Genomic DNA, 26,515 nt, shown 5'->3' on the forward strand with positions numbered 1-26,515 from the left:
TGTGATCAACTCCTCAATTAAATGTACCATCAAGTTATATGTATGTAATATGACTACAGATTTATTTTCCATTGCACAATCGCGTTGCAACTCACAGAACATGCAATGTGAGAAATTGGCAATTTTCTTATTAGAGATTGCAAACTTTTATTACATAGGGTCACCACGGTAACAGTATCTTTTCTGTTCTGATTGGATGAGATATCTACAATATTTGTCATTTCTGCGACTTTTAACCAATCAGAGTTTCTTTAGTTAATGATGTAGTGGGTGACAACCAATCAGTGACATGTGTAAAGAAAGTCGTTCGGCGCTTGCGCTCTTTTTAAATTACGTATATGCTTCACACGCACGTAACTGCCCAGCGGATCGCATTTGTTGCATAGTTACGCGTAGTAAACGTACGCGTTCTTGTTTTTTGTTTGGTTTCTTTTCTTTGTTTATGCGCGCGCACACTATACTACTGTCCTGAATGTTCTAACTTCACAAATCAGTAACAGTTACCTCTATCAATTGTTTTATTCTTAGAATGATTAAGTAAGTCTCGAAAGTATAAAAAGAGGACTCAATAAGATTCAATAAGATGGATAATCGCCTAGCCGCACTTGCAGCAGGAGAAGAAATTGACCTTAATCCAGTCTACACGACGCCAGCGCCAATTCCTAGGACTCAAATGGTTATCCACGCAGACGCCGGTCGAATATTTCACCATGACGCGATAAAAACAGGTAACCTATTTTAACTCATCACAGCAAAGTTTTAGCCTAGCCTTGTGGAACTTATGTTAATATTTCACTTTCCCTGCGTACGTCCATGAAACAATCGATTAATTTATAGTCTCTTGGCAGCCTAGGTTAGTATAGGCTACACTATTTCGTTTGGCAGAACGTTAGGCTAGGGCTACTGTCGTTGCCTTGTTTCACATTAACTTACCAAGAAACTGTTTTGGTTGGTTAAGCATATTCTTGTTATGGTAACTCAAGGCACAGATTTGTTTAGCTTAGGTAGTGCTTTGAAAGCATGTTGAAAGTAATTTCGTCGTACAGACATTTTGGATACATTCACGAAGCTACATATTTTAGAAAATGGTTACATTATCATTACAACTTGAAATGAAGCTAAATGAGTCAGGCAAGTTAATCCCAAGTTTTTATTATCATCATAATCACCACAAGAAGCTGCTTTAAACTTAAATTTCACCACAAACTCTGATGTCATAGGGTATGTGTCATGGACATAAAAATAACTTAGCACTGCACATGAATTGACAGAAAGTTATGTTTAAACTGTGGTTTGTTTGCCTACCACAATACCACATAGAATTATGGAGTGTAGATAAAATTTATTGTAACTAACCTATTGTTCAGTTGACAGGAATAAAGTGAAAGCATGTAAAGCTGTTCCTCATACAGATAACTGTTACATTAAGACCTACCATAATTTTATGTTTGTGAGTAATGTATGGAGGAAGAACTCTACTCTAAATACTTTTATAGTATTTGTTGGTAATTTAGAATCGTTGAATGGCTGCACGAAACAAGTTTTGCTCACAGTCTAATGTTCAATTCACAGAGTTTGTACCTATTCTCTCTGAGGCTATGAAAGAAATCATTGATGTGTCAGAAACCAGAGATTCACCTACTAAGAAGTCTGCACATTCAATAGCTCACCCTCAAGATCATTCTCAATTTTCAAGTTATGTAACCGTAGCATTAAGTCCATGTGAGCCGATAACGTCCTGCACAGAGAAGGTTTGTTTATGATTATGGTTCTCTTCATAACTGCAAGTAGTTTAACTACTTTTAATTTTCAACAACAGGTAATACCTGTTGTTGAAAATTAAAATGAAATAATAGAAAACCTATAGATTTCACACAAAACACATATTAAGTAACATGTCATTCTTCCTAAAGGTTGTGTGATATTTATTCAGGTTAACACACTTTGTTTGAGTAGTAGAATAAATGCTTCATTCAAGTGTTTTCAATCCTAATTTTCCAACACACTTCAGTGGTACATTTTGTATATTTTTGTCCTGTGGTAATAAATTACAATTCATATATCGTCACGTATTGACAAATCTAGAAAATTAATGAATGATGAAATATTCAATGGTAGGAAACATACATGGGTAAAAGAACAGTTTTCATTTAAACATTAATTCTTACAACATATCTTAGCTGCTTGAGTGTTTCTTTGCAATCATGTTCATTTTCAATTGGGGATAAATATATTCTTTCTTGTTTCATTATGAAAGGAGAATTCTCCTCCACATGAGCAGAAAATTAGTCAAATTGCCTCAGAAGTCAATGAAAACCAAAACAATAGCAGCTACCAGAGCATCATTGTCGAAGGAAGCTCTACCGGTTGCCTAGCCAATGATTGTCAGGTTGTTACAGCAAATATTCAGTACAATGAAGAGGCATGTAATGTTAACACAATCACAGTGCCAGAAAATGAAGCACAAAGTTCTCAATCATCTGTTAACGTTGTCACCCTGAGACCGTTGTCATCATCTGATTCCATTGGCCATGGAGTCAACATAGACACACCAATTCTCAATGGGTACCAAAAGCCGAAGATGAACATTGTGCAACAGATTGTTGAAGCCTACAAAGTCAGTAACAAGAAAGAAATGCATCCGTCCGAAGTTTATGAAGAGGTTCAGTGAGTATTTGTTTAACATTTCATAGAGTGACGTTGCCCAATTTGGTCAAATGCAAACTAGTTACTGCAAACACAATTGTAATTACCTTATAACAGAAAAAAAGGCAGCCAAACATCTTCTGTCCATTTACCAGAACATTTGATGTACATGTAAGAACTCCAGTCATGATGAAAGTGGGTACAGTTATACACCTTAACCACTGGTCTGGGTTTAAATACGGTAATCAATGTCAAAATGACAGGTATTTATGCATCTCTGTATATTGTTACTACTTTAATAAAGCAAATATGAATAATGACATCATGAGAATGCAGTTTATTTAATGTTTTTCCCCCATATATTAGCTCACATATTGTACCAATTCAATTCCTTGTTTGTCTTATTTCAGGAGTGTATTTCCATACTACAGACACCTAGACAAAAAGAAGAAAAAGAGCTGGATGGTAAGGCAACATAGGCCAGGTGATTCATCGAGATGAGATGAACATTGAATGTCAATATGTTACAAGATTAATTACAAATGGATCACTGAGAAAAAGGTTTTGTCTTAGTCAAAACTTCTTTCTTTTCGTTTGCTCCATTTTTTCAAAAGACAAGTGGAAAATATTGACAGAAACATGAAATCTTTCTTATAAAATGAGAATTAACTGCAGGATTTAAGACAATTATTTTAGGTATTATGTTAAAACAGAATGGTGAAGCAGACCATATACCTAAAACGATCTTTTTGGTCAATGAAATTTTTCATCTTATTTCCCCAGCTTCTATGAAATGTGAAGCTTTTCTTATAAAATAAGAATGAACCACAAGATTCGAGACATTTTTAGGTATTAAGTAACTGGTGAACAAGACCATACTTGAAAAGATCTTTGCATCTATGAACATTTTTCATCTTGTTTCCCCAGCTTGTAGGAGGAGCAAGTGGAAATAAAAATGTTATCATTGCTTGATTAAAAATCAGTTTAGAAGTGAGCCATGCATTTGAAAACCTAAGCTTTGCTATCATGCATGTGTCAATGCATGCGTGTAGAGTGATTAACTAGTTAAGCATCATATGCTATTTCTTTTGTTTTAATTTTCTGTTTGCTTTTTTGAGGAGGCATTGAGGGGTGGGGCAAAAAGGGTGATGGTAAAATAGAATATCACCTTTGTCATTACTTACAGAGCTCTGTCAGACATGCCTTGACTTCATCTCGCTTCAAAGGAAGAAGGGTTCATGATGATAACCCCAAATCAATCATTCGTAAAGGTAGCCTGTGGTCGTTGAACGATAACTTTAATGCAGACAAAAACATTGGAGTAAGAAAGAGGAGCCACTCTCTTCGCAAGGGTAGCTCAAGAAGGAAGCAAAAACTGGCAGGTAGAACAAGAAAAGATCTTGAGGACATCGAAAATTTCAGCCACAAGTCTCCACAATGGTAAACACTCTCTCCATCAATCAATTAGCCTGGTTTGGTTCAAATAAAGTTTCCAGAGTTTGTTAAATTCTATTCCACTGCACTCATACACTAGGGGAACACTGAATATTTAGAAAACCAAATGGAGGACATTGAAATATGCTATTTTTCAATGTACCTGTTTGGGTAGACTATGACTTATCAAATCTTAAATCTGACTGTACCGCTCTTTTCATCATTTTTATTCAGCTGCAGTAAGTTGGTTAGCATTAAAGAATAGTATAACATAAGAGGGTGGTAATAGATATTAACTTTGCTGGTTTTCATTAGTCTATATCCTTGAATCATTTTAGGTCTTGAATGAAAATTTACAGATTGCGTTTTCTTTTATTTCTTCTTGAACAGTACGGCACCTCTACCAATATATCCTCCATCTGGTCCTCAAATGACCCATATGCAGTCCACATTTGCGCCTGCAGCTATGGTGTTTCCGAATTATCCTGTGATGGGCTATATGCATCACCAGTCTACACCTGCTGTTTGCCAACATCCAGTGCCTGGGCAGTCATGGATGACTATGCAACCACATAAACCAGGAGGTAACATCAACATATTTACTGTGCAAAGACCTAAAGGCACAATGCAGAATGAAATGAGAGAAAATCTTGATAAATGTGTTTAATATTCATATTTTATTAAATCACTTACGATACCCTGTCACCATCTAGACAAAACAAAATAAAAATATTGGCATTTTCATCATTTACTATGATATATGTTATTGTCATGTTCCAGATACTGACCAGTGTGCACCTCAAAATATCTTCATGCCCCCTCAGCAATTACAACAGTCAACGTCTAGTGTCCAAAGCCACCCCGAACCTGTCAATGTGATTCATCATTCAGGTGAGACTTTTCTACTGATGATCAAACTTTAAAGACATATTTCACATATATGTTCTCCCAGTACAAATATAACTATTCGAGATCTCAAACACTTTTACTCAATACTAAAACACATTTCTGATTGCTTATACTAGAAATTTTCTATTTTTCTTTAGTTTGTTTTTAAATTGTGAATGTTATGATAAAGGTTTCATGTTTCTTCATGTTTATGTTTGCATAGTTAAACCACTGTCAAGGAATGAGGAGTTGGCTCTAATACTTCAATTTACATTGCTTCCTTGTGTTTTTAGGGTTTTTTTCAACTAGAAAACTTTCTAGGGATGAGATGGCAAGTAGCACTAATGGTTTGTCTAAGATTTTTACTTTTAATTTTTTACTTTCTCACTTTTAACTTTCTTTCCGCTTCTTTTCTACATCTTTTTTTTTCCCTTCAATTTCAAACAAATTGAAATCCTAGGTCAGCATTACGAAATGCAAACTCAAGGAGGAGATGGTGGACAAGTTGTTTACCAGAATGTGAACATGGCATCTAATAGCAACAATAACCAGTCCTCACAAATACACAACATTCCTCACTCTCAGCATGTAAATCAACAAACAATAGTACATCAGAATGGCTATCAGAACAAGGCTGTCCATTACCAACCAACACAACTGCAGGCATCACACAAAACCCCAGGTTTACACCCACAACCTGTGGTTAATACCAGCCAGCCACAATTGCTTACCACACTTCAGCCTCCAAATTATGGTCCAGCATTGGGAAGTACTTGGCAAATGCCATCTGGTAATTTCACAAACTACCCTCAGAACCAACTGACATACGGAAATTCACAGACAGCAATGAATTGGACCTACGGACAACCTGGTCCTCAGCCAATGGCAACAGGTCATCAACAATTTGGTGTTCATTGTTCTTCAGCGATGTCAAGTAAGGTAAAATGTCAGCATAATCTCCATATAAATTTCTCCATTGATTAATTCATACTAAGCTATGTGGTCTCCAAGTCCTAGTAGAAGATTCACTTACTGAATGCTACCCCTCACTGACTATATTACTGAAATATTGGCCATTCATGACATCATCAGTTTTCCATACCATGACTGCATAGGGTTTTAGCTATTAAAGCAACAAGGGTTTTGTTACAGGTAAATAAGTCTCTTCACTCATCAAATTTCTTAGTTCTCTTTAAAAAGGTTCTAAACTTGACCCAATATTTGCACTGCATGTACTTTATGTTCAGGCTTTCAACATATAAGCCACAAAAGGCAAAAAAAACCCCAAAAACTTGTGTGATACCATTTCTAAAAACGTGTGGGTCACTCCTGTTGCCTTGGGTATTCTTCCTGAGGAAGAACGTACAGATGGAAAAAGATGGACTCTAATTGGACTATGCCACTAGATACTAAGACCACTTATTAAAGGAGACACAAACCCAAGCATCATCTTTAGTTTATATTATAGAGACCTTTGTGCATGGAATCAACTCCCCTTAATAGCTGAGAAAAGTATTTATCCATTAATAGCAGATATTCTAGTTTAAATACTATGTCTGGAAGCAGCTGTCATTTGGAATCAAAGATGTCATAGAGCCACAAGAATCAGTAACATTTTACTTTTTGTTTTTCTTTTCATATTTTCAAGGTAGAACATTCACAGTGTTGACACTGAAACCCAATGGTATCGTTAGGACATGCTAAGAGCTTCAGTATGTTAGATTTGGAATTTACGAAACACGTTTTTATTCAGAAAAAATGTAAGACACAATGAAAATTTAGGCAAATGTGGCTCCATGAAGTAATATTTAGACTTGTTCAAGTCTTCTACCTTGTAACGGAAAGGAACATTAAATCTGTGATATATCCTAAATGCATTCAGGTTTCTTTAGTTGTTTTAGGAGGGTGTTTGTGATAGTTTATTTCTATCATATATTTAAGATAATGGTTGGATTTGTTCCTGTTAAACTAAGTCAGCGATTATTTGAAACACATTGTATGAACACTTGTAAAGATTTGTAGGAAAAATAACAGGCTAGTACAACAGCAAAATTATGTACATCAAATAAAAACAGCCTGTATTATCTTTATCACATGAATCATGTGATGGTGAAATTGCCCCCAGTACTATCAATGAAATCATTTTGAAATTTGAATCTGAATAATTGTATTGACTGTATTATCTAACTTTCTTGACCGAAAATTATAGTTTGATCCATAACTTATACAAAACTTTACAAGGGACCTTTTTCATTGTAATGTATGTAACAAATGGATAATTTCAGTATATGGGTGCATGGAGTTCTGATTGACAAACCTAATAAGAGTTAGTCTTCTTCGACCAGTGCTTTGAAGGTTATGCTGCTCTTCATCTTTAGACAATTGCATTGAAGAATGGTGCTAAACTTTATTTTTTCAACTTTTGCTTGATTTATCTTCCCACTTGAAATTGCAAGCTCCCTGTTCTTATATTCAATACATTTTTACTTTCATTTGCAGAATATAAATGGAAGTAACACCAGTTCAGATGCTGCCATTCCCACATCAATATATCCTGCAGTACACTACAACTCCCAAGGTCAGGCAATTGATGCTGTGAGGTCACCAGGGGTAGCCTATGGCAACAACCTACCATCATACCCTTCAGGTTCATTTCAAGGTGTTCATCTAACTGCAGCAGGTGGCCAATGTGTCAACCAGTTTGAAAATTCCTCTGTAGAAGCTACAATGGAAACTAAAGAATGAATCATTGGTATTAGCAGTTACTGAAGACGATAATATAACAGTTTGTCAGAGAATTTTATCTTGTAGGTCTACCTTGTCTTTATTAATGTGAAACACTAACTTTAGGAAGGGTGTAAATTTGGAAATAAGATGTATTCTATATATATTTAAATACTATATTTATTACCATTATATTTATTGTGTAAAATATTACCCTCTGAGAGGATGTTTAAAAATCTAGTGAGAACATATTCTAGTGATATTCTATAACAGCTTCAATTTTTCGTAAAAGTGGAATGTTCTAAGAAATGTTTTGTATTTTATGTTAATGCAAGTTGCCAGATGGCCATTTTAAGTTAGGTCAATTTTGCTATGCAGGCTGCAATGACAAGCTCATGCTCACTTGCAGTATACATCAGCATTAAAGATATAGGAGTCTCAATTTTAAATTTAAATTAAAGGAAGGTGCAATATATCATAGTCCTGGTTGTCATGGTACTGAAAGCTCAAAATCAACTTCATTCTGGTTTGATATGTTGGAAGGACCGCATGACTTTTTTTTTCAAGTTTCTTCAGAGATATTAATGATACAGAGATTTGTGCATGGCTATAGCTATGATGTTGTTTCTCAGTATGCTAAGTTGCCATTCATAGTTTTTAGATATTTAAATTCTTGTTTATTCATTTCAGGTTTAGAGTTGTTTCTCTCCTTTTATAAGTTGTCTTGTTTAATGTAAAATGAAAATTTTTGTATTTTACCCACTAAAATAATAATTATTTTTGGGGTTGTGTTCTATTTTGAACATGAATTTTGATGATTTATTTCATTCCTATTTGAGTGTTATAAAAAAATGCAATGTTTTTGAAGTTCACTTACTATTTTCCAATCCTCTTAACTTGCCATTAACAGAAGGCCTGAAATGTTGTTCATACAAAGAGCAACGAGCCATATTTTCATAGAAATCTGTGTAATTTGAATCAAAACCTCTAATGAACTTTCTGACATTTAAGGGATTTTTCACTCTACCTACATATTAAGAAGCAAATAAAATTTTACATACTGTACCTTGTTTTTATCTGTATTTTGCAAACTGTCTTGCCTCTTTCTGATGCACAGGTTTGTTTACAGTGGCACATTTCCTGTCTTGTGAATACATATATATATATGTTTATATATATGTTTATATATATATATATATATTTATATATATATATATACTGTAATAAACATAGTAAATAAACCAGAACAGTGTGAGAAAATATATATTTGATCCTCAAACAATGATTGTACTTCTTGACATCTCCTTTTGATTCTCTGAAGGCAACAGCTAAGGTTCTTAACTTTTATCAACCTGTCGAAAAGGCTCTGAAGATTCTATAGAGGATGTTACTCGCATCATTGAGCTGTTTGCGGGGGGAAATGTGAAAGCTGTGTGTCGACAGTTACCATACTTGAAATAATCAGTAATCACGTAACTCTATCAAAGTGAGGGCGTTATTTTTATATGAAATTTTCGTGCTCTCATGATGTTTGCACTACTAAGAACGAGCGAAAGCATGACACTGTCTATTCAATCGTCTTCGGTATCATTCAACATCTGGAACGATGTGATGTTTGTTGTTGTTTTTCACACCAAAATAAAATTGGTCTTTGGTGAGGTACTGTTCAGTATTATCATGCCCTTCATAGATGTTTAACAGTGAACTCGTTTTGTTCAAGTTAACAGTGTGGTGTCTACGTTGTAACGTCCATTTATTTACACGTTGCATAGAAAACGTACGCCTTGCATATAAGTGCATTGGAAGCACCCCCTCCCCACAAGTGACTTCAATCAACCGGTATTCACATGAGATCGTACAAATTACCAAAAATAGAAAGTGTGACTAATTACTAATTAGCCTACTTGGTTTATGTGTCAATGTTGTTTTTGAACATACATGTTTCAAACTCACTCAAAGGTATGTGCAGTGAAAACAATGCCATCACAGTTCCACAAGGCGTATATGTCTATAACCGGTTCACGGTACTGTCTTTAAACAAGGTCCGCTTTGTTCGAGGGGTCCAAGGCACAGCTAATTAAAGTTGCGGCGCCGACTGATTCTTGGTCGCGAAAGATGATAGTTTCGTTTCAAGGCCCCTGAGCTTCCGTCGCCGGTTCAAGGCACACTAGAATCGGCCCGGGTACAAATGTATGCCTATGTGCATGATATACCACCTCCAACTATAATAATTTCCGAGCCTATTCGATTATTAACTTTCACCGAGATAGACCAAATTTAATGCTGTTCATCTTTTATATTTTTCCATCTCTAGTTATGGTTTGCGTCACATTTTCAGATCACGAGCGGCATTCTACCATAAATGTTTTGGATACCTTCCTTTCTTGACTGGCGACTACCATACTTTAAACCTACTGATCAGAGTTCAACTGTAGAAAACACTACACCTTACCCTTCTTACATATATATTGAATTCATAACAAGGAGAAAAGGAACTTTTGTGGGGGACAATGGTTTTAAAACTTCAAGCTAAGTCAAGTGAATGGTTTCTTTCAAATGTTGCTTGAGCCGCATGACGTGTTCTGTTTATTCAAAACTGTTAACTACACGTGGGTTAGTGTGAATGGGTGTATTTTGTATTCATTAGTACCCGCACGTACCTCTCCGCTTTATATTGTAATAACAATTCCACGAACAAGTTTGTCCTCAATAGTACTGTGTAGTTTGGCCCTTAGAAGAGTGTGGCGTATTATCAGTTTCACGCGACAGGAACAAGCAAAAGCTCTAAAAAACATGTCAAAATCAATCATCGTGATATTCTTGGTTGCTTCAACCTTTGTATTGCTCTGCAGCTGTGGGGACAAATTCGACAAAGATGATAATCGAGTTGACAAAGGGCCAGAAAGGATCGAACCAAAGTTTAGACACAAGCAAGTGAACAAAGTTTGGGAAAAGGCCTTACGAGTAAGTTGCAATAGGAATTACAGTAACAACTTGCAAAACTGTGCAAACAGTATGTAGCATAATGTAAAACGTCAACCTTAGTTTGAGACGCTAGGCCAGTGCACCAACACTACGGTTTATTGCATCCTAGTTAGTAGGCCTAATTTTAGCCATACCACTAGTAGTAGTATTTAGTATGTCCTGTGCAATCATATTAGTGATAACAAGAGTTAGCCAGTGCCAACCTTGCCATGGACCAATTGCAGGTTTTCTATGTCAGTTAACCCAATGTGTGATTGTCGCTTCAGTCAATGTATCAGGGTTTTAGTCAATACATGTGTGGACTTGTTTCAACTGGTGTTTTGGTGGTTGTAGTCCTTGTACTTAAAAGGGTTTCAGTAAATTAAGTACTGCTTTCAGTTGTGGTTTAGGTACTATTCATATGACAAGCCATGCAATACGTATATGGGCATGCAGGCAGCTTCTGTAATAGTTCTGTGCATTACCTTGAATTTATCTCCCAAATGGTCATGTTAAAGAAGCTAAGCTGAAAAGGATAGCCAACAAGTACTGTATGAGTACCTGAGCTGAGGAAAGTTGATTCGGCCAAACTGATAAGGACACTGATCATGCTCAGAGGCCACAGCCCGCAGTATCATTGTGCAAATAGATGAGAGTATGTTTCCACAATTGTAAAACAAAGGGTGTGTGCCAAGGGAAACCAGATAAAAATTAGTCTTCAATATGGTCAGATTAGGCAGTGAAATACGCTCAGACCAGTCCTGACATGCATGCTGCCATCACTCAACAGCTGGGAGTCATCCACCAAACCACAAATTGCTCTTTATCAAACCTCTGTAGATCCACAGACTAGCTTCTGTACTCAAGATATTGAAAACTACTGGGCTATTAACCCTTATATTTGGCAATCCATGATGGGATGGAACGGATATCACCTGCCCAGGAACCCAGGCGAACAGATGTGGTGCCAACAATACAGCTATGATACCTTCGAAAGTATATACCCACACTCACAGCAGCTGCAACATTTTTCATAATAATTTCTATGCATACAACGTTAGATCGCCATTATTTACTTTTTTCTATGTGGAAAGGGTATATAGTTCCATCTATTCAAGTTGGCAATCTACCATGCATTTCTGACAATAGTTTTTGGGACTTTGTAATTATACTTAACTTCAAAACAGAATGGCAGGAAGGTGTTAGGAAAATGTAGAAACAGGAAATTGGAATAGTTGAAATATTCGACCCTCATGGTTCGGGTGTTAATTATCTTAATTTCCCCATATATTATACAATATATTGTAACAATACTGTTTTTGTTTCTTTGTTATGTGCTGTTCAAATGTACAAAAACAATATGCTACCAATCCAGTGCTAAACATATCACCATACTTTCCAAAACTACTTACAATTAAAACAAGTAGACACTTGACATACAGTATGTAGGCCTACTAGGAAACCTTTCAAATACCTGTCACAATTTTTAACTGATAAGGGGTGATCATACAGGAGGAGGTAGGAGGGTTAAAGTCCAAGGAAGGTACTGGAGATATCCATGGGATCTGCTACTTTAACATAAGAACAATGCATATTTAATCCACCAATTGACAATAATTTCTCACGATAATTTAATCATGAAAATTATGTGAAATATTATTTGAAATTCAGCACACTATGAACATATCAGATCTAATAAAACGGTAAATTATGTTCATGTACTTTTTTTTTCCATCGCGTTCTCACCTGCCTAAGTTGCCGTCTGTAAGCACAGTTTTCAAGGTTTTATGGACTGTCCATACTGTACCTGTTGCTGAGATATATGTTAAGTGTTTCCTATACTTACACAGCAGTTTGTGGACAAGGCATATATCATATGCTTTTCTTTCATTATGAATAGTAAAGCATGTTTATACAAATATTTACAAAAGGATAGTGTTGGGCAATCCTCTTGGATACCACTTGACAATGCCACATGTGGGTCATTCTATATGTAAGGATAGTTTGTGAACTTTTTCAATGTGCTGTGCATATAGTCTTGCTTTGACTAGTATTAATTCCATAGTTTCCCCTGTATGAGTACTGCATGGTCCTACATCGCTTTACTATCATAGAAGCCTTTATGAATATTACCATGCTTTTCATAAGTGATACTGTAAATGTTTAGATTAATTTTTATTCTTTTGTTTCCACAGAAAAATCTGAACCAGAATAAACTAGAAGATTTCAGGAAACAACTGAAAAAAATAGATGAAAAGTATTTGCAGAATAAGAAAGACATGCAGTCTTCAGATACACCAACAGAGCAATTTAAACAACAAGAGAAGATAATAGATGGACACTTACAAGGTAAACAGAGGTTATTAAAAAAAATATTCAAGATTTAGTAATTATGAATTAGGTCATTGCAGGGAATGCCTAACCTCTCCCCAACCCCACTCTACCCCAACTAACTCTCAGTAGGTTCCAGCTGGGATTGCAAAACCTCTCCCACACCCCACCCTACCCCAACCAACTCCTCCTCTCAATAGGTTCCAGCTCGGAATGTCTAACCTCTCCCCCACCCCACCGACTTCTCCCCCTCTCAGTAGGTTCCAAGATCAACATATAAGTTGAAATTGATATAAAGCTTCCTCTGATTCTGCACACAATGTTGTCGTTCAGCCAAGAGCTGATTTTAATCTGGCATCTGGTCGTCGTAAAACCAACCAGAAAGCTTCTTTGAGGTATTTTCAATTGTGTCCACTATATAAGTGAGTTTAAGCTATGAGCATCTGTGACAGTGCATCCAAGTCTCCAAAATGAAAATATATTGGAATCATACCTGAGATTCTTCTCGTAATTATCACAGACGAGATCTTTTTGAACATAAGTAGCCAGGAATTTGCCAAGGGAAGAGCGAAACTGTAGATTTGGCATTGCAAACTATCTAAGCGTAGCGCCACGATGTTGACGCGAAGCGTACAAGAAAGTTTTGGCTGAAAATGCCTCCCAGATCGCCGGAAATGGCACTTCCCAGGCCTTGCAAGTTGCATCTTAGCATTTCCTCTTTTGAAAGTACTAGGGATATCATAAAAACATTAAAAAAAATTTTTAAAAATATGCTCAAGGGGGGACAGCTGCCCCCTTCCCCCCCCCTTGGCTACGTGCCTGAGCACATATGTTTATTGTTACAATGCAATTCAAAATCTTTGAAGAACTGTAAACAGGATAGCTGCTGTATCTACGGTAATGTCGGGACCAGTATGACAACACCCTCTACAAAAATGCTAACTACATTGTTGTCTGCCAAATAAGAAATGATCAGATCAGTACACAGTGTTGCCCACCTGTCAACATTTCAGAATGTCAACTACTATTTTGTAACTTATCAACACAAAGTTCATACGAATTGATTAAATGCTGTTTAAGTACCATATAATAAAGGAATCCTTTTTTACTGTGTGAGCCTACTCTGTTCTCATCTTCAGATGCCATGGTTAGGTTTGGTATCGTACCATCGAAAGACGGCTTCTTTGCAGACAAAGGACAAGTGTTCCGTGACAGGAGAGTCAACGACTTGTGGGCTTCTGCTCTTAACAGTAAGTATACTACATCTTTCCTCGCAATTCACTATAGTGAGCTTTCTGTAGTTTCTCTGGTCCCTTTGAGTTCTGTTCTTTGCTCTGTTTTGTTCTGTTGTGAAAAACATCTAGTTGGTTCTTTGAATGGTAGATTTGGGAGGAAGTGGGCGGTGCCCGTGAAGTGGGGGCGCAGTGCTAAAACGTTATAATCGTGTCGTTTAGGTAGATGGGAAAGTAGTTGATGGTGAAGACAGGTAAGTATGGTCACTCATAAGTCCCCAATCCAGTCAGTTTTGGGGGTTTCTGCTCTGTTTGGCCTGTTTCTTTTAATATTCTGTGCAATACTTTCAAACTGTAATAGTGTCACCAATCTTGTCCTTCACTGCACATAAAACACCAGTAGTTTCTATATTACATCTTTGTCTCTCTCTCTCTCTCCTTCTCTCTCTTCCAGATGGTCAGTTTTCTGACGATGAATTGGAAATTTTAAAGAAAGATCTCCTTGCACACCAGGTAAAGGTTGAAGAGTTTCAGGCTGCCATTAAGGACCACAAACAACCAAGTGAGTTTGAACTACTAACAGTCAGGATGTCTTTCTCTCTGCAAACCAGAGGAAAAGGCAAAACAATTTTTGCCATCAAAAAAATGAAAAAATGCTGTGCCAATTGGTTCTCGTTACCACAAAAGCACAGCTTAAAAACCGTGCATGCTGAACAGCCCACCCCTCCCTCCCCCAAGTTTTAACAAGTTCAATTATCAGTGTGAGGTAAGGCTTAAAAAGGTATACTTTTTTACATCCATTGACCTTGCAAGCCTATGCCAAAACATGTCAGTTTGAGCAAGTTTATTGTTGAGTGTAGCAGCATTTTAATATTACTCAAACCACCAAAAATTTATGAATGTTTTAATTTGTCAATTTGAAATATTGGAAAGGGAGCAAAGAAATAAATGTTTACAGACACAATATCTGAGAGTAATAAATAAATTGATTACTGCTGTAGCCCTGTTGTAGTTGTGTGTTATATGCAGTCATGTTAGCTAATACTACCAGCTAATTTGCATATTTTTTTTTTTTTTTAAATTGCCAAAATTTTAGTGCCAAATGAAAATGAAGTCGGTGCCGGTGACAAAGACAAGGTAAACCCTATGGAGAGGAGGGCAGCAGACATAGACATGAAACTAAAGCACAGAGATCTGACCCAGGACTTCCAGCGTCTGGCAGTTAAGGTCATCCCCGATGAGGAGCGAGGAGGATTCAACGACCATAAAGTGGTACAACTCTGGCAGGAAGCTTTGAGAGCCGACTTTGATCCGGAGGAATTAGAAAAGCTTCGGGTATTGTAGCTTTTGTTTTTTGTTCTTCATGTGCTGACATTCCCCAGCATATTGTCCAAGATTGATTCAGAGTGATTCAGATTTGATGCCAAGTTTCAAATTACAGTTCCCGATTAACTTCACGTTTGCTCACAAAATAGCCATCAGACATTGTTCTTGTTTGTGAGAGAGTATACCCTTATATATGCCTGACACTGTGTGTTTCTTAAGATACAACTGAGTTGGGACAATTTATTTCTGTGCTTAGCTTTCATGTTCTGCTTCAAAGCACTGGTACTGTCAATAATAGCAGTATGAATATCAGGTTTCTATCAAATAAAATTTAGGAATTGTTCGTACTGTCAGTACAAGTGCTTTGTAGTATGATAAAGGCAGCGAGTATGGAACAGTATTAGCATTAGGGAATTGTGTCAACAATGACAAGGCAGTTTTTATGAATTATTCATAAGATGTAACCCAACTGAAACCTTGGTAGTTATTAAAACTCAAGAACTCTTGTGAGAACACAAATTCATATGAAAGAAAGCTCAACTGAATGAATTTTTATTGGCTTCATAAGAAATAAAAACTCTGAAAATTGTTATTACTTAATGTCTAAAAATGAATCCTTATTTAAGTTTTTCTTTATAGTGTTGGAAAATTGGAATACAGGATACATTCTGTATAGATTCCTTATGTAGGGTTTGTTCTGTGTACACATGTATGATGTAATGTGAATACAGGCTATACCAAAGCAGTGTCAAAGTCTTATCTGTTGACGTTATGTGACCTGCTACGGATAGGTGTGTCTCGGTGATTAATATTTAGCCAGATATTTCATTCCTAAACAGCAGGAATGACTATTTACCAAGTGTTAATGTTGATTTGCTCACATAGTAGCTTCGAATGTTAGTACAGTAAACAGAGGTAAGATTATGGCACACTGTGACGTAGATATGTGTCTTACCCTGAAAGGCTTTACTTCATGATAGAAATTTTGTTTTGTTTTATTGGTTCAAATCCTTGCTAACACCGCTCTGTTTCTCAATCCCATACTTTGCAGCAAGAGTTGAAAGAATTTGAAAAGGAGATAGAAAATAATGACGAACTTCACAAGAAAGTCTTACATGCTGAGAAAGATCACTTGACTTCAAAGAATAAGAGCAATTTGAAGGACCCTGAAGCCATGAAAGAGAAGCGAGGAATCTTAGCATCTGCTCGAGAGGAATTACAGACAGTGAGCAAAAAGGTAAAATGTTAAACTCTCGGAATCACTCATAAATTATTTGTGTAGTTTTAGTGTGGACTTGAGTTACAGTTACACAAGCCTAGTACTTACCAACCAGCTGAGGAGTCAGTTTATAATTTAAAGATCACTGGTATTGTTCCCAAATATGCTAGAAAGTCAAAATAATGGTCACCCATGCTGAAACTTCACCAAGTATTTAAGTGCAACTCTCAAAGCATTCCCCCCCCCCCCCCCCCACCAGAAGACATTTAATTTGTTGATTGAACCAGGTAAAAGTTATGAATAATTAAAAGAACCTTTAAGATAGTAATTTTGAAATATTGTAGCAACTTTTTGCCTGCTAAAGTGATATTTCTGTGAAAATTTGGGCAATATGCTATTATTTTTTGGGGGCACTGCAAACGAATAAAATAAACTGCATTAATCTTGTCTGATGAGAATCAGTAGTTCCAGAAAAAACTCAACCTCAGGTAATTAGACTAATTTTCTAAGCTTACCTGACTAATCTGATGTTGATGTTGTGGAGTTTTGACACAGTTCACACTCCATGCTTTCCTTATCTGTCCAAGACGATTTTAAATGTATCATTGTTGGCACTAACTTATAACAAACTCAAATTCCAAAGTTGAGGGCGACCTCACCAGTACGCCCTTCCATACTGTTTACATTTTTTCGGGTCAAATTGTTACAGCCCTCCCCCCACCCCCCCCCAAGCTCAATTTGGGCCCCTATGCCCATGAACACATTATTTCAGCAAACAGAATAATGTAGTTTACACACATTGATAAAACTCTGTTGTCCTGTTCTTAGATTAACACAATATAAATTATAAAATGGCTTCCTTCTTCGTTTTCTTCCACTTTAGGTTACAAATTTGATGAGAAACTTTAAGGACAAGCTGGGAAAAGCTGGAAAGAAGAACGAACTTTAACTTTTGTAGATTTATTAATGGTGTATTTTCCTCTGTCGTATTCTGTAGTCTCTGAAGCTGCCTGTAACACTTACTTCTGTTTATATGAAATGTATAAAGTTTAGAATGGCTTATATGGAACATGTAAAATAACCAAGATCCATCCCAAAAATATCTTAATTTTAAGTAATAAATGTCAGGATTAATAGAATAATTGTTCACTTGTTTTCCAATCCGGTAATATAATTTTCGGGCTGATTTGTTTTATATCTTCGTTATGGAAACCACCCACATTAGTTTAATACTTGAAAGCCAAAATAATGTGCAGAAATAGTTTTTGTTATAGATTTGGCTTTGATACTTTGTGTGTGGTGTCGACTTAGTGACTTAGTCACTCTTTTTTATATATAATATCTTTTTCAAAGACAGATTTATTTTACACAGAAGATTTTTTTGTACTTTACTATCAAGGAGTGGCTGTGACATCTTTATTGTCTTCCAGTGGGACTATGGGAAGAGTGAACAGATTTGTAAGGGGGATGACAAACAAACAAGTCTATTGTTATTCTGCTCCCAGGCCTCTATTTACATTCAGTCCCTTTCTATATGAAAGATGCAGACTGACAGCAGGCTAAATATTGTTTGACAGAAATAAATAACAAAATAAAAACCATAAAATTCCCTTCCCATCAACTCTGAAAGATGGTACGACATAATTGAGTTTTTGCAAGGTTCCTCTAACATTTTTATTATTAAAATTTTTAATAGAATGTTAATTGGAGCTATTTATATCAAAGTGATTTTATAATATATCTTATGAGATATTGATGGTGCTATATTTTTCTTGTACCTGCTTTGTGGTTCATTCCTCTGAGGTGGATCTTTGTGCAAATAAAAACAAATGATCATAGGTTGGAAACCCTAAGTGAAGACTTGCTCCCTTTATCTGATGATTAATAGTTGTATGATTAATGGTTGTATGTTCCTGATTAGTACAGTCCACAATTTTTTGCCTCACATCTTGCTGTATATAGGCCTTCACCAGGAGTGGAGATTAACTGCAGCACCGAGACATTGAAAATATGTATTCTTATTTATCGATCACCTCTGCCAGTTGACACAGTCCAATCAATTTCAAAAGAAAGGTAAAATATTGATATCATTCAGTGTTGTTTGTTAGTATCTTTATTTGTTTGTAGGGAAGATTGTCTGTTGAAGTACTTCAAAAATCATTTTTGTACATAAAACTATTCAGTAAAAATTTAAGTCAAATTGTGAATTTTGCTAGAAGTAAGCACATGTTGTCCTGTAAATGGGGCCATACTGGAATGTATGCAAGAAAGTCGATCAATGATTTCCCACAAAGGTGTTATTTTTTATACTTTGTCAGTAAGTACATATATCGTACACAATTTGTCCTTCCGTTGTATTTTGTAGATATAGGACTGGTTCAACTTGGTGGTTTGAAGAAGAAATACTTCTGAAAGGATAGAGAAAAACTAAATGGCAATGTAACCCATACTTTGTGCAAAGTTTTGTAGTGGATATCCAATTCAACAATGTCTACCTAGAATAAGCTATACCACCTTAAATTGTTTGTTTCTTTTAATCAAAATGGAGCAGTCACCCAAAAACTTTTCTATATTCAAAACAATCACGTGCAAAAGAAGCAAATCCGAAATTTTTCATGAAATATTCCAGACATTTGCCTTCCTTATTTGAAATGAGACTCAACTAGCAGTATGGATTATCTACTAAAATCAAACCATAAACTAGTTTGAAGACGTCAATTGAAATTTCTAAATGGATAAACAAGATGTGATAACTATTGTGATCTTGACATTGATGAGGCTTTCTGTCAGATACGACAGTATGAAGCTGAAAACCTCTACGAAATATTGTACTTTGAGGCTGAATTTAAAATGCTTACAATCAGAGCATTGCTAATAAAACACCATTGCTCACAAGTCAATACCATATTATTTTATCTACATCTTATCTATGATAGCAGGAAACATTTGCCTGATGTCACTGCTGTACAGTCCATTTCTGTGATAAGCACCATAAGGAATGTTTGATTCAAATAGCTGTGTCATTTTGTTATAGAAACAATTATTTTTTTTAAAATATGCATGAAGAGAATTGTTGTTCCTACTCTGGGTTTAAGGAAGGTTGGTGGACATTATGATATTGGTCCTTTTCCAACACTTTCATAAGGTCAAGTGATTATGGAGTATATTTGTTCCCCCCCCCCCCCCTCAACAGTGAATCTGGTGCTACTACTACTGCTGTCAGTCAAATGTATGTGCATCTTCTCTCTGTTCATGAATGACACCTTCGTTGGTGTATAATATCATGGAACCGATTGGTTCAGATTTCAGGGCTGTAAAATTAAAGACAGGATGTGTGCAAGCTTAGAGTAACAAGTATCACTATTATCCAACAAATGTTGTCTGTTTACCCAAAGAGGTTTGTTTTAACTCTCACAATGCTTAAATAGTGTTTAAAGGCATTGAAGACTCGCCCCAAACCATGTGCGGCCATCTGCAAAAGTTAACTCTCTGTTGCTTGCAAGTGACGTTTTGTTTGTGTCGCTACAAAATGCAGACAGTAATGTAATGTGATACCTTAATTGTTATCATAAGCTGGACCTGAGATGTCCATCGCTGTATGGTTTGTATAATGTGCTGTGGGTATTGACCGCAGCTGTATGTACTGACTGTACACTAGTGTCTAATTACCCACAGTAGCAAGCTGTGTGTATTTTCTGGGATCGATGGTGATGTTTAACACTTCTGTTACACCTCATTCGAAACCAGGTCAAATAACCAGCACTAGACGTTTCTTTTTGCACGAGTCTTCACACCCTTTAATCAGCGTCTGGATAATTTGAAATTTGAATATGAAATAATCTGATTTTGTTCGGCTCAGTGCTTTCTTTGACCTGTATTTAATAAATATACACAGTATTTATCATCTGCCCATCCACCAACTTCAAGACAACTGGAACTTGACTCTTTCTCAAATTATCACTTTCATTTCTCAAAATGTGTAGATCTATAAGAGAATATATTTGGTGTAATTTTGATGAATTCTACGTGACCTTTCTTTTATCATATGCTGTTCAATAGTTGTATAACTTTCTTTGTGTTGTACATAGTAAGATAATTAATGCATAGGGTGCTCAAGGAAGATGTGTCACCTTCTTTTCTATGTTATCTTGTGTAAGTGTGATGAACATTCACTATGTTTACATAGATACTGCATATGAATGGAACTACAGAACAAATCACATACAACAACAGTTCTGGATTTTTATTACAACATTTATTTTAAAGGAGATGAAAAGGTAAACATTTTTTGTTCTTTATTTAATTAATGAGTTATGAAAGATCATCATGATATCTAACAAGTCTAATAGCCAATGATAATGCCCAAAAATGAATTTTTGGAAGCCTCAAGGAGGCATCCATTATTTCCCGCACTTTTGATCATCCTCTGACAAAGAAATCTGCTGCACCAATTTACACGCATTTCATCCTTGAATTAAATAATAGATTTTTATGTAACTTAAATATAAAAAATAAATTATATAAATATATGAAAATTAAAAAGGTATTTTTCAAGCACAAATTAATAAATCTAATGCATATTTCAGAGCTTGGTTGTTTAACATCAGGATAGCTTTCACTGGGTCTCAGACTCAGATGTTTGCGACCACGCTGCTTTAAGGAATGTTCCAGTGGTGGTCTTTAAAATGCTTAGCAAAATGTTGGAAATTTTCTATACATGGAAAACAAAATATCAATTGCATAACATGATGAATGCATTTGACAGTAGCACTGTGAAGATGTGACCATGGTAACATCAGAAAGTTGCATGGTAATAAAAATATAAATAGAGAGACTACTGACTTTTAAGCACTGAACCGAAATTATAACGAGCTGGAAGATGAATTTATATTGGAATACATTGCAGATTTAAAATCTTATCATTGTGAAACATAATACGAAAGCAAAATCTACTTGGAAATTAAAGTACTGTGAAGATGGGGACATGAGAAAGTTGAATGGTAATAAAATATAAATAGATTGACAGCTAACCAAATGAATAGGTAATATTTCATAGATAAATCAACAAGAAGATAGCAATAGGAAAAAGTCAAGCTATTAAACAATGTCTACTACCATATAGACCACTGCTGCTCTAAAGGATATTCTGGTGGTAATTGTCATCCTCATTGAAGCAGTGAACAGTAATTATAACAAGCTGGAAGATGAATTTATATTAAATTGCAGAATAAAACATCTGTGATTGTGAAATATCATATAAAAGCAAATATCCAAATCTACTTGTTTACAAATTTGGTCAGTTCCTTGGTATTCATTCAATAACAAATTTACTGTTTCTTAAGTTTAATCTTATCTATTTCTTAAAATTACAAGGCACTGCTGATGTGTAATTGACAAACCCGTTCTCGGCACCAATACTTAACATCCCCAACCAACAGATGAGAGAGCATACGTGGACATCTAACCATTTTCTCAAGTACATGATAGCATCTCATGCATCAACACTGCAGTGCAGCTATGGTGACAGAGCTTGTGTATAAAGAGAACAGAACCTAATGCAATTTTACCAATTTGCAAAACAGAAATACCAAACCCATGGAATAACTCCATTCCACAACACTGAACAGCAGCGATTTTTGAATAGGAATAACTTGTGCCTTCACCAAAACAACAAAATTAAACAACAAATGATATTTAAAATGCTATTACAAGTGTCACTGGTTTTGTAGTAAGTTTGATATCACTTTACTTAAAGGTTCGTTCTTAAATGGTGAAATTAAACAACTGAATCAGCTAAGCAAGTTCACATATCACAACAAATGTACATATCATGTTATGTTTACTAACATGATTGACTTCAGTTCAAGTTGCTATTCTTATTATCTCTCTCAGACAAAACAATGGTCAGTTCATAGCTTGAATATTTCTCATCGAAAAAAATGGCTTAACATTACTTATAAAAAAAATAATAATAATAAGGCATTTATATAGCACCATGAGTCCATGACTAAAACGATATTCGATGGTGCTTTACAAGGAAGAAATAAAACATGCAAATGAACAAAAACAGCAACAAGACAGAAAAGAGAAAAAATATGATTACTTCAAATGCCACACTAAAGAGAACTGTCTTCAGAGCTATTTTGAAAGAGAAATAAGTAAGTAAAACATATATATAGTTACTATTAATAACTAAAGAAGGTAAGATCAAGTTAAAAAGTAAAAGACAGAGAGCCTACCCATCGAAGGACTAGGCAACCACCTAACGACTCAAATTGCTGTTGTAAAGTTTTATTGCACGAGGGATAAATGAATTGCGGTGCAGGTTAGTCTTTGGTTGAGGGAGTCTTAGGGCAGGGTCAAGGGAAATGTAACATTTGGGTTGAAATTGGAAATGTAAAGAGCATGGTCAAATGTGGTATGGCTAGATAGTTAAAGAGAGTTAATGTCAAGAAATGTTTAACCAAGGTGTTAGCTACTTTTTATGCTAAAGTAAAGAGCAAGTGAACTAGTGTCCCTTCGTTACCAGTAAAGGAGGGATAATTGTTTACTGCTCAAGTTGTGCACAGATTCCTGGGAGTTTACTTGCTACGTGTTGTGTTCTAAGAATGGAATTGTTGACTTCCTGTTTATGTGAGGAAAACAACAGCTTGACTAGCATTAATAAAATCTGACTATAAAATCTGAAAATTAAATGGGTGACTATAGTCGTCCCAAACGGAGTTGAGCTTGGATTGTGGGAGACACTGGTAGACAAAATCAACCACAGACTGAGACCCCCCTACTAATATTTCAGCTTTTTTAATGATGTTGTCAACACGATCCCTTTCTGTCTTACTAACATAACCACCCCAACAAATGAGGCAGTATCTCCAAACTCCACAGATGGTAGCATTATAGAACATATCTAAAATTTCTGTACGCACATCGAAAAGTGAAATGTGGACCGATTAGCAACCAAAGACAACAGGATGGTCCACAGCCTGGCCCCAGTAACAGAAAATACACAGTTGCCAAAACTGTTTGTGCGGGTGGTGGGAATGTTTAAAGTCGTAGCAGATATACTTCTTATACGGTATGACGAAACATGCTTAGTAAACATCTTATTTATCATGTAAATACACACATAAATGCTATATGTACAGTAACTACAAACACTATCTTTCTGTTATCAGTAAAGTTAAAATTATGACAATGGAGTGTTGACAAGATTTGGCACCCCCCCCCCAAAAAAAAAAAAATCTTTGTACTAGAGGTGTCATTGGCTCTGTACAGCTGCATCTGTACTGACAGCTTATTATTAATCATAAAGATTTGCTATGCAATGGTCACCTCTAGCAGATGCCAAGATACCTCTGGGAGAGGGGTCGTACTAGATTGGAATATTACATGCTTACTTTGAGAGCAATACCTGATGAGTTTCCCCTTTTTTTTCACTTTCATGTTTGGAATACTTTATTATATCATGTCCCTTTTCAGAAGTTTGGAGTTGAATTATATTTCGTTTGCAACATTTGTATGACCTGTGATATTTTACTGTTAAAAATATACACACCATTACACAGCATTAGTGTTTACACGGGTCCAAAAATCGGGAACCGGGTACCCGAGGGTCGTTACCCGTCGGGTATCCGGGTACCCGGAAAAAAATTTGTTTACCCGCGTGTATCACGATTTTCAAGAAATTACGTATTGGATGCTGTAATAAATGCATTATAATCTCTACTGACCATGTTTTCATGTTCAAATACGTAGGTGTAAGATAAGGTATAAAACCCCCCTCAATAATTTTTATTTGCTTCTGTTTCTTTCATTAACTTGTTAATAAATAAATTATTTAATTATAATTAGCATTACTACTAACATCGCACTGCCGCCGCTGCTTATGCTAGCTCGTGCACGTCTATTGGATCAAACCATATAAATATCCAGTTGAGCTCTTAACCTGTTTTTAATACTACTACTATCTATTATGCAGGCCCAGGGTTCGCATTAGCCGCGAGATTGCGCGATTCGCGCAATTTGATCACATTTGGAATAAACGATTAGTAAAAAGCCACTTGCGATTACTATTTTTTAGTTATCCCGTCTATAATCCATAAACATCGCGTAAAATTCCTTGTCAGCCTTTCCTTCTTTGAAATAATCGAATGAATAAATATTAATTTCTTCCACATGGTAGCCTATCACCACACTATGTCAATGAGAAATCTAGCTAAGCCTAACTATCTGTTTATTTGCTGGAGTTGTGACGCAGTTATAAGACATCTATGAAATACTTTCGTTATTGCTGTTACGTTTGACCACATGGTTGCCTAACACCACACTAAGTCAATGGGGGTAGTCTAGCCTAGCCATCTGTTTATTAGCTGAAATTGTGACGCAGTTATAAGATATCTATGGAAAGCTTTCGTTATTGCTGTTATCTTCGAACACATGGTAGCCTAACAACACACTAAGTCAATGGGAAATCAGCCTAACCATCGGTTTGCAATTTTTTTTTAAACTATCACACTTTGCGTATGATTCGGGTAATAAATTGGAACAGGATAGTACCACATCGGGCGGGTACCCGGGTAACCCATGCAAACACTACACAGCCTATGAAAATACATGATATAATTATAGCTGCGATCGGTGCCAGTTGTGCTGAATTAGGTTTGGCTGATGTATTTGTAGCAAATGATGTTGGTGTAGATGTTGGTGTGGTAGAGTGTGTTTCTGAATTTACCTGGTCTATGCAAATAAGTCTGTTTGTAAAATTATTAGTCTGTAACAACATTTCCACTGTCTTATTCAAGAAAAAAATTTCTGCTCTTTTGCTTTCAAAAGTCACAATAGCAGACCCTCTGCCACACATCAAATGCACTGCTACAGGGCCTTCCAATGTAACATTAAAACAATTAGAACATGGACATGGAAGTTTTTTAAGTGGAGTTCCACTAAATCTTACCTGGTTCAATTTATCATTTTTTTCAAATGCAGCCTCATCTATCGCAAATAGGTTTGGACAATTTTTAACAGACAAGATTTTCAAATTGGGCAAATCAATTGTAGAGTTATTTGAAAATTGTTCTAAGGGGTTGTCGTTCATTGATAAGAACTCTAAGTCACCATTTATTAACTTAGGCATTACAACAAATTTATTTCCATCTAAGAACACTTCTCTTAGGTTGACAACATTCTGGAACACAGTTGGTGACAAGCTTCTCAATCTATTGCCTGTCAAGTTAATAATTTCACAGGTCATATGATGGAATGCATCCTCACAGACGTGTTCATAGCCTTGATGACTGAAATCGCATCGCGTACTACCATCAAACAGGGCTCTTTTGACATCATCTGCATCTAAGACTGAGTCTTTTGGACTTCTATCGCCAGGTGAACAAACCGGTATATCTGCATATGCAGCAGCTGATATGGCAATTAGAAACCCCAGAACTTGAAGCATTTTACCTCCTCGTAGGTTCCTTCCTACAAATGATGGGAAGTGAGAAAAAATGTATATATCAGCAACTACAGAGGCTATGAATAGTGAATATTGATTAAAGGTTGATTGTGGGATTGAAAAATATCTGTTATCATCAAAAATTTAGCTGATGGATAGCCTGACAACCAACAAACTTCTGCCCTACAGTAGCTAATATATGGCTGGCCTACATACATCTGCATTATGTACTATTAATTGGACAACAGTTGTTGTATTGCAAACAAACTGAGCTGCTTTTAACACACAGACAATGAACCAAAT

At 35.9% G+C, this 26,515-nt stretch overlaps 3 protein-coding genes across 8 annotated transcripts in view; 2 read left to right on the forward strand and 1 right to left on the reverse strand.

Annotated features, from left to right (window-relative positions):
- The first annotated feature begins 384 nt into the window (after positions 1–384).
- On the forward strand, positions 385–10,656 carry LOC139968648 (uncharacterized). Of its 2 annotated transcripts, none has more exons than XM_071972883.1 (9): positions 385–728; positions 1,573–1,751; positions 2,258–2,667; positions 3,057–3,111; positions 3,833–4,086; positions 4,471–4,664; positions 4,861–4,971; positions 5,429–5,907; positions 7,468–10,656. In XM_071972883.1, the coding sequence occupies exons 1-9, from the start codon at positions 584–586 to the stop codon at positions 7,711–7,713; spliced, it is 2,073 nt and encodes a 690-aa protein (XP_071828984.1). In that variant the 5' UTR covers positions 385–583; the 3' UTR covers positions 7,714–10,656. The 2 variants fall into 2 exon arrangements, with proteins under 2 accessions (XP_071828984.1, XP_071828985.1); XM_071972884.1 differs by lacking the exon at positions 385–728 and adding an exon at positions 737–853.
- On the forward strand, positions 10,486–20,780 carry LOC139968650 (alpha-2-macroglobulin receptor-associated protein-like). The gene is made up of 7 exons (XM_071972899.1): positions 10,486–10,656; positions 12,852–13,005; positions 14,127–14,237; positions 14,674–14,781; positions 15,316–15,554; positions 16,597–16,782; positions 17,648–20,780. Exons 1-7 carry the CDS (start codon positions 10,486–10,488, stop codon positions 17,711–17,713), a joined length of 1,035 nt encoding a protein of 344 aa, XP_071829000.1. The 3' UTR covers positions 17,714–20,780.
- LOC139968654 (uncharacterized) overlaps positions 19,931–26,515 on the reverse strand; it is a 39,447-nt gene continuing 32,862 nt past the window's right edge. For all 5 annotated transcript variants that reach the window (XM_071972905.1, XM_071972906.1, XM_071972904.1 and 2 more), the window contains one exon: positions 19,931–26,238. In XM_071972905.1, coding sequence (XP_071829006.1) covers positions 25,274–26,215 — 942 coding nt within the window. In that variant the 5' untranslated portion in view covers positions 26,216–26,238 and the 3' untranslated portion in view covers positions 19,931–25,273. The remainder of the gene's footprint in view (positions 26,239–26,515) is intronic.

Source organism: Apostichopus japonicus, chromosome 6 (assembly GCF_037975245.1).
Source record: "Apostichopus japonicus isolate 1M-3 chromosome 6, ASM3797524v1, whole genome shotgun sequence".
Lineage (NCBI taxonomy): Eukaryota > Metazoa > Echinodermata > Holothuroidea > Aspidochirotida > Stichopodidae > Apostichopus > Apostichopus japonicus.

Bases quoted from the DNA above. Each gene is read 5' to 3' on its own strand.
- LOC139968648 (XM_071972883.1), top strand. From the start codon at position 584: ATGGATAATCGCCTAGCCGCACTTGCAGCAGGAGAAGAAATTGACCTT. The intron at 2,668-3,056 runs GTGAGTATTTGT...GTCTTATTTCAG, and splicing joins GAAGTTTATGAAGAGGTTCA to GAGTGTATTTCCATACTACA. The intron at 4,087-4,470 runs GTAAACACTCTC...CTTCTTGAACAG, and splicing joins AGCCACAAGTCTCCACAATG to TACGGCACCTCTACCAATAT.
- LOC139968650 (XM_071972899.1), top strand. From the start codon at position 10,486: ATGTCAAAATCAATCATCGTGATATTCTTGGTTGCTTCAACCTTTGTA. The intron at 14,782-15,315 runs GTGAGTTTGAAC...CCAAAATTTTAG, and splicing joins TAAGGACCACAAACAACCAA to TGCCAAATGAAAATGAAGTC. The intron at 16,783-17,647 runs GTAAAATGTTAA...CTTCCACTTTAG, and splicing joins TACAGACAGTGAGCAAAAAG to GTTACAAATTTGATGAGAAA.